The sequence below is a fragment of the Triticum urartu genome, chromosome 1A (assembly GCF_056163025.1).
Source record: "Triticum urartu cultivar PI428250 chromosome 1A, HENAU_Tu73, whole genome shotgun sequence".
NCBI lineage: Eukaryota > Viridiplantae > Streptophyta > Magnoliopsida > Poales > Poaceae > Triticum > Triticum urartu.
The window spans coordinates 585,345,283-585,353,986 of NC_141873.1; the positions used below are offsets into that span (position 1 = coordinate 585,345,283).

An 8,704-nucleotide genomic window follows, 5' to 3' on the forward strand; every position below is an offset into this window, starting at 1 on the left:
AATGCAAAGCTTTGGACTTGAGGTTTCTGATTAAGATACTGACACAACAGCACAGGACATTTTGTCTCACTGATCAGAAATATAAATACGAAGAGCACTGATAATATTTTTTGACAATGCATATATAATCTCCATACACCAGTGAATAAAATTGGCAATGCATATCTTCATACTACGTCACACAACCAACCCAGTGAATGAATAAAAAGTACCTAAACTTGATGGCAAATCAGCCACTCAAAGATGTAGATGGTGCCATGGCATGCAATTCTTTCGCTTCTCTCACGAGGGACAGTAGGGTACGCCTGCCAAGCTTTGATCCGGTTTCGGAGCTGCTGGCGGAAGAGCAAACCATGGAGTAGTCGAGATCTAGCATCTTCTTGGAAGCGCTAGATAGTACCTCTATCAAGCTCCCAAAGTTGTCTTCTTTGAAGAACCCGCCACTGTAGTATTTCAGCATTGAAATGACCATATTACCGGCCGCCTTGCACACTGACAGGTTTTCGACGGTGGGGCCACTTCTTTTCACTACCATGTCCCTCAGATTATTTAGAAAGCTAGATGCATCCAGCTGAGGACGCAAATCAATGACCGACGACGTGTTGTAGACCGTCCCGCAAAGGCATAACAATGATGAAAGCAAGTTCGATGACATAGTTGAGAGTGTTTCTACTTGGAATCCCTGGGCATCCTTGTTCGGCTCATTGTTTTCTTGTGTGCCATCACATTGGCTCTCTATGTCTTCTCCATTATGTGTTCCGTCTCCACAACAAAGTATTTTTCCAATCACCTGCGACGAGAATAAACTAACACTCTTAATTAGACTAAAATAGGCCCTAAATCAAGTGTGTTTGAAGTAATTAACTAATAAAAGAAAGGCTATTCATCATTTGATGACAAGGACTAATTACCTTGAGGATTGCTTTCTTAAGTTTGTGAAGGTATTCATCATCCTTGGTGTAATGGGTACATAGACACTCAAGAATTTCAGCCGATGCTTGTCTGCACGTCTCGTTTTCTTCATGTAAAAGTACTTGAGTGAGACTATTAATAACATCACCACTTGTTTGTATGATAAGTGTGGCATCACTAATTCCGCCAAGGAAACATATATTTGACAGCGCTTCTCCGGCGTATCCTCTGATGGAGCTGCTATACTCATTATCCTGAGTGAAGATGTTGACTAGCATCCTAACAAAGTCTTCTCCGCAACAACTATACTCAAATGATCCGCTGATTCCAATAGTATCCGTGTACAATCGTGTGAGAATCCAAATGGCTCTTTGCCGCATCTCTTCTTTACACTTATTACAACCAAGAATCCTCGAGAGAGTTCTGATTGCTTCTGTACAGCTTGAGATTTCATGACGTAGCTTGGCCCCAGTTTCTCCTTGAGCACCGCTTAAATGGCTCATCACTTCCATCGATCGGCCTACTACTTCGCACCATGTACCATGATCATCGGTGGTGTGGTCGAGTAGGTCGGAAGTGACAGGTGCCATGATCTTGGAGACCAGATCTCGGGTGTTGCTCATGATTCTGCAATTGTTTTCGTCGGCGGCAAGGTTCCGGAGGATAGACAGGCCTTGTAGCAACAACTCCTTGTAGGCCTTCCCAAGTTCGCCGGCTGGTGAGGGACGCCCACGAGTAACCTGCAGTTTCAGATGCTGCTCGTATCCATCCTTGGATCTGGGATATGGCTCGGCTATACTATATTGTTCAAACGTCCCGATCAAGGAAGATATGTGTTGAATACTCCGAGGAAACTGCTCCAAATTAATGTAGAATGCAAGTCGCTCCACTATCATCGCGGCTTGAATTCTACCCCTTCTGTCATGTAGGCCTCTTGAATCTAGCATCTCTAGCAGTTTCGGCAGTACATTCCGAGAGGATGATGTAGACAAGACAAGATGTTTTATCAGCATGCGCTGCCCATGGACATTGGACCAATCATTCTTGCTCTCCACCATGCATATGGCTGCGTATAGGATCTTTACCCCGGAAATGCTGTCAACAGGTGAATTGGAACCAATCTTGTCTACAGCATATGTGACGAGGTTCCTTCCTTCGGTAAATGTCGGGTCCTTCTCACATCCTCTCCTTGTTTTACGCAAGTAGTTGTAAAGTACTGCTTGAACTTCCGAGTCTTCAGTGGCCATCGAGTCTTCGGTGACCAGAGTCTTAGAAAACTTCTTCTCCGTGAGAGTCAACAGAAACCTATAGCAGAAGAGCACGCCTTGGAGCAGAGCAAGGTAGTACAAGGTCTGCAATGCTGGTGCTAGGTTTGATGCTTTTTCATCTGAGTTGCCCCCGTGATCGTGCTCTATCAGACGCCACAATGAGATCACCCCGGACATAAATATCCCAAGCACATATATAATTGCCAAAGGGCTTAATATTAAGGCCAACACCATTACTTGAACCAACACTAAAAGAATTACCGAGAAAAAGAGAAGAAAAGACAACAAATCTTGGGTGCAACTCTTGCTAGGCGCATCATCGGGTACAATGCCAAATGAAATGGCCGCCAAGAACCCAAGGAGCGCATCCTCCATATAGCCTAGTTTCTCATTCAGAGTAACATCAAAAATCCTGTTGTACATCTTTTTGAATCAGATATGTACATATAAGTGGCAGGACGAAATAAGTGAGAGAGGAGTACTAACCCAGCTGTTTGTACAAGGGTGATGAACGCCGCACACCAAAAGTCCTCCTTATGTAGCTCAGACACGAAACCACCAAGAAGTACAACAGTGGTCCAAGTAAGCACCAGGAAACCCAAGCCACTGATGGCCATGGACAGATAACCCACCCACACGGCGTAGCCATTGATAAGATATTCCTGGTCTCCCATTAATTCCACCCCCCTGAGAGTCAGTCGATCAGGTCAATCCGACGGGCTTTCAGGCGAAGAAGATGGTAGTACTGAAAAACAGAACAAGAAGATGATGAGATGATATGCAGCCAAGGGATTGATCTCACCTGCAAGAAGTGAAGCCGCCCTCGATCAGACTGCTAGCTTCTCGAGAAAGGAGAGGAGATGAGTGGGCCACAAGGACCTAGTTGAAGGGCTCAAGCAAAGGGGATATGCTTATGTTTAATTTTGTGTAAAATCAAAGAAGAGGATTGATTATATATGGACAACCTTTCGTTTCAGCTGGCTGATGACTACTCGTAGTAGCGCTCGGTGGCCACGTGATCCCGCTCCCATCGGACGGCTTTGCAATATCTTATCTGCTAGTTTCATTGACCATCCTTGTTCCACTCATTTGGTCCCATCGGATGAAAGCTGGAGAGATCGTAACCAGGGCCAGCGGACACCTACTGCGACCGGACCTAGCTGTAGAAAAACAATAGGATGCAACACACTTTGATTAATCGTATGCTGCAGCATATGTAGAGTATAAGCAGCGGCCAATATCTCAACCGTATCCTCAATACAAGGAAGAGATCGAGAGGTATGTCGTGCTAGGAAAGAATATCAACAGATTCTAACATGCCTAATGTATACGCAATGCATATATTCAGCCCCCTCCCCCCCACACCCACCCGCAGTCGAAGCGTCGAGTCCTGCGATGCAAATACTGCACCAGAAATCCTCAAAGGTGGACGCCGGCAAGCCTTTTGTCATCATATCCGTGAATTGCTGCGTCGTGGGAACATGAAGAACTCAAACCGTCCCAAGGGCCAGCTGTTCACGAACAAAATAAATATCCAGCTCGATGTGCTTGGTGCGGCGTTGATGGACCAGATTGGCCGAAAGGTAGACTGCAGAGACGTTATCGCAATAAAGAATAGTGACTTTGTCAACGGGATGAGAAAGCTCATGAAGAAGCCGTTGAAGCTATACGTGCACTCAGCCACATCGCAGGCCATGCCACGATACTCCGCCTAATCACTGGATCACGAAACCATGGGTTGTCACTTGGACGATCACGAAATAAGCAATGGTCCGGCGATGGCCGTGGAGCGAAGTCCAGCGATGATGATGTTGATGCCGTCTCGATGACGCCGCTCGCTAAGCGGTCGCCAGAGCTGCAAGAATCCGCACATTTTGTAAATGACATCAGTCGTCCGAAGTGGAATCACATGTTCAATCACAAGTTTATTGCGCACATTCCAAAGTGTCCAAGCTAGCACACTAATCGCCACCCAAAGGGTGGGGCGAGTTCTACACCGGGAATCAATAATTTCCCGGAAGAGATCTGGGAGGTTGTCATGAGCCCAGTTGCCTCCCACTGTCTCTCGAAGGCAGCTCCATAAGAAAATGGCAGCCGTGTGCGAGCGGTAAAACGTCTTACCCTTGTCGAGGGCGACGTGTTCATGTTATATAGCAGGGGAGCCAAAACCCTAGATGGCTTACATGCGGTTTGAGGGAGAGATAAGAGAGAATCTAGGATACATCTTGTGAGAGAAGAAAGGAGGAGATGGTTACAAGAATATCTCAATACAAACTACCTCCTAACCTTATCTCTAATATACCTAACCTTATCTCTAATATGCGCCGCATCTGATGGTGAGCCGGACAGCGGAAGAAAATATGGTTAGTGTCCTCAGGGACACTGCATAGGGGGCAATTACCATACTTAGATTAATCGTATGCCACAATATATATAGAATATAATAGGCGGCCAATATCTCAAACGTATCCTCAATACAAGGAAGGGTATAGGTGGAAGCGTTCCTACTCCTAGAGGAGCCACACATATATATTGATCGTAGGCAGAAAGAGCCTCTGCCGTGGCTTACAAGGTTTTACAGATCGCTAGGAGTTCGGTTGTTACACGAGAGGACAGAGAGAAGAATATCTACGGGAGAGAAATAGAGATAGAGTTAGTTTGAGATTACAGTGTGAAGTTTATCTCTGATTCCAACAAAGGGAACGGGAGATATGGCGTGCTAGGAAAGAATATGAACAAATTCTAACATGCCTACTGTACACGCAATACATATATTCAACCCCCTCCCCCCAACCATCCGCAAATGTAGCATCGTGTCTGGCGATGCAAATACTGGACCGGAAATTCTCAAAGGTGGACATCGACAAGCCTATTGTCATCATATCCGCGGATAGCTGCGTAGTGGGAATGTGAAGAACTCGAACCGTCCCAAGGGCCAGCTATTCGCGAACAAAATGAATATTGAGCTCGATGTGCTTGGTGTGGTGATGATGGACCAGGTTAGTGGAGAGGTAGACTGTATAGATGTTATTGCAATAAACAAGAGTGGCTTTGTGAATGGGATGACAAAGCTCATGAAGAAGCCGTCGAAGCTACGTGCACTTAGCAACGGTGCTGGCCACGCCACGATAGTCCGCCTTAGCGCTGGATCACGAAACCGTGGGATGTCCCTTATACGACCACAAGATAAGCAATAGTTCAAGAAACACACAATATCCAGATGTATAGCGGAGAGTGTCCATACAACCAGCTCAATCATCATCCAAGTAAGCGATGATGTCGATGGAGGGTGATGCCTGCAAGGTGATGCTAGATCCATGTGTCCATGGATGTACCGGAGGGTGATGCCTGCAAGGTGATGCTAGATCCATGTGTCCATGAATGTACCGAAGAATCTGATTCACCATGGAACAATGATCATGGCGAGGAGCATGCTATCTTCTAAACATCATACTGCAACTCAGGATGAGTGAGCGTCAAGTACTGCAAGGCAACAATGATGGACCTGTAGAAGGAGGCATCCGGGAGGAGGCGTTGTCTGGCGTCGTGGGGGCGTCGACGGCGGGCCTGGCAAGGTTGATGTGTCAGTACCTGCTCTGAAGATGTATCAGTGGAAAACGGTGGCGACGACCTATGAGAGTGCGTCGGACCGGTTTGGGCCGCAAACCCAGTATGTGGCTTAGTTAGGGCCTCCGGTTTTAGATGTTAGGCATTTTTGCGATCTTTGTTTGGTATTAGGCTCGGACTATTGGCACCTCTTCATCAAGTGGATAGGATTAGCACCAAATATTGCTAAGATGGTGGCTTCAGACTACCCGATGTACTATTTTATAAGGTCTTTGTAAATAATTAATAAAATTGATGCATGCGTCTTCCAGATGTAGAGGCCGAGGCTCATCCTCCTTTAAAAAAAATCTCTTTAAACTTGAAGCTTACATATAAGTTAAACAAAATATAGGAAAATGAAATCGAGTTATTGACATATTCCACATATATGATTATTCTAATTTCAGGAAATTTTGGAACCAGATATTTTTGTTTCAACTGATAGAATTGTTGTGCTTTTCAGTACAATTCTTAGCCTATCACTGATGCACCATGCAGTTTGATTTTTTTAAGAACAAAATTCGGTTAACCATTTGAGAATGGAATCAATTACAGTACCCATTAATTTCCAGGAAAAATATGGTTTGGAATAAAAAAATAGACAGCTTAACACTAGGAACCAGAGTATTTAAGTTATAGATTTGACAATCACATTTAAGAATGTCAAATGAACATGCACAGTGGTGTTTAAGTTATACTCCCTCCGATCCTTTTTAGTTCGTATATAAGATTTGTCTGAAGTCAAGCCTCAGAATTTTTGACCAACATTATAAAAGAAGATATCAACATTCACAATGTGAAATCGACATCATTAGATGCGTCATGACTTTAATTTTCATATCGTATAACTTTAGTATTGTATATGTTGATATTTTTTCATATAAATATGGTCAAACTTTGCGATGTTTGACTTCAAACAATTCTTATATGCAGAGTAAAAAAGACTGGAGGGAGTAGTTTTAAATAGTCCGCTATAGCAGGGCTATAGCGGTTTGAGCAGGTGCCACTAAATGGTAAGCCCGCTAAACATACGAAATAGTCGGCTATAGCTGATTTGGAGGGTCACCGCTATTTGGCCTAGCCCGCTATTTAAAACATTTTTAACACGTAACAACCCAGACAAAAACTGAAGATCTTAAGACCTTAGATTGGCAAATGCTGGAAGCAAGAGGATTTGAGTTGTCGATCCGCAATGACATTTCAGAATGGCAAATGAGGATGCACAGTAGTGTTGGGCAAGCAACTAAAAATAGAAAAGGCGAATAGGTTAAGTGTTTAGTTACCTTGCATACCTCCTTGAAGCGGCGTGTGAGACTGCAACCTGAGAATGATGATGCAAATTATCCTTGCACCCGAACCAGAAGAAGAGAACGTATGGTTTAAGTAGAATTACAGTAAAAGTACACCGAGTCGAGCAGTGCCGGTCCCCGAGTTTCGAAGGCCCCAGGGCGAATTCAATGAATGGGCCCAACGGCGGCAATGGAGGAATTTTCTAATTTCATATATTGATAGATAAATTCTTGCAAAGCTATAGTAAAGAATGATATTTTTTCCTGGTGTAACATAGGATGAAGTGTCTTAGTTCAAGTCTAAATCAAATTTCATAGAACTTACATACATATATTGGAAAAAAGAACTGACATGCTAACTAACCTCCAAGTCTACAATAATCATGAGATCCAATTAACTTATTTGTTCGTTTCCTCTTTCTTCTTTTTATCAGAACCACATAAAATATTATTTGGGCAACATGTCTTCAAGAAAAAGAGCAAAGTCAGCTAAACGTTGCAGTAAAATTAGTGAAATCCCATGCTCTTTAGCTATCGAAATCTAATCTTCAAGGACACCTTGAGTCGAGGGCCAAGTTGGCAAGACTAATGACCAAACTCTACTATTGTAAGAAGAAGAACATAAATTTATCAAAGTGTAAGATTGAGGGCTAAGAGAAATTCGTTAGAGATTTATCTCTACTATTCCTTGCGGATGCCCTAGTATCTGGCAGCCGCTACCGTAGAGAATCAGTCGCTCGATCGACCAATATATGTGAGCGTACGACAACATACCATTTTTTCTGAGGGGTTACAATTTTTTTTTGAGAGGGCGCTGGCGTGCAAATAGGAGGAGGCAAAGAGCCGCTCGCCCTGTGCAGCCGTGCTCAATTCTAGCCAGTAGTCGTGCGTTTAGGCATCTTAGCAGTTGGGCTTTTGTTAGATGATGGGCCTCCCCTGCGTATAGGTTTTTTCTTCCATAGGCTGCAGCACTAAGGTCGGGGCCCCTAGTTTGGCTGGGCCCCGGACCGTCGCCCCTGCTGCCCTGGCCCAGGGCCGGCCCTGGAGTCGAGTCGAACTGTCTACTCGCCTGACTAGTTTGCCAACAAATTAAAAGAGGAGAGTCTAAGTGGTTGTTTGACTAGTTTGGCTTGACACATCGTTTACTGACCCAGAACAGAACATGGGTTTATTCTATAGTTTTAAATAGCATGCTAAGTCTCTTAGTGGGGGACTTCTTCTAAGCTTGTTTTTAAAAATGTTTGTTTATTTGTTTGGACCAATGTGTCTTAGCACAAGACCTTTTATAAGCAAGCTCGGCGAAACCAATCGAATTTAACCTACTTAGCAGGAATTGGTTGTGGCGCACCCGCCATGTTTTCCACGGCAGGGTATGTTGGGATCATGATTTTCAATTTTAGTTTCAGAAAATTTCAGCACCAACCAAATCAGCGAATTTTTCAGTTTGCCTTTCAGCAAATGACCGAAATATTCACTTCAGATCATTTGAAAATTTGAAAAATATTTGAACTCATGTGCTGTACTGAAATTGCTGAAATATTTTGACTGAAACGTAATTGTTGTGGAATTGTCACGGCAGATGTCCTAGCAAAAGGACTTAGTCGTAGGGCCATCGCAACTAGGAAGCTT

General features: G+C 44.0%; 1 protein-coding gene across 1 annotated transcript; it reads right to left on the bottom strand.

Annotated features, from left to right (window-relative positions):
• Positions 1–54: 54 nt before the first annotated feature.
• On the bottom strand, positions 55–3,137 carry LOC125532203 (uncharacterized). The gene is made up of 4 exons (XM_048696348.2): positions 2,983–3,137; positions 2,667–2,867; positions 912–2,592; positions 55–790 (listed from the first exon to the last, which is right to left on the bottom strand). The coding sequence occupies exons 2-4, from the start codon at positions 2,852–2,854 to the stop codon at positions 230–232; spliced, it is 2,430 nt and encodes an 809-aa protein (XP_048552305.1). The 5' UTR covers positions 2,855–2,867; positions 2,983–3,137; the 3' UTR covers positions 55–229.
• Positions 3,138–8,704: the final 5,567 nt, after the last annotated feature.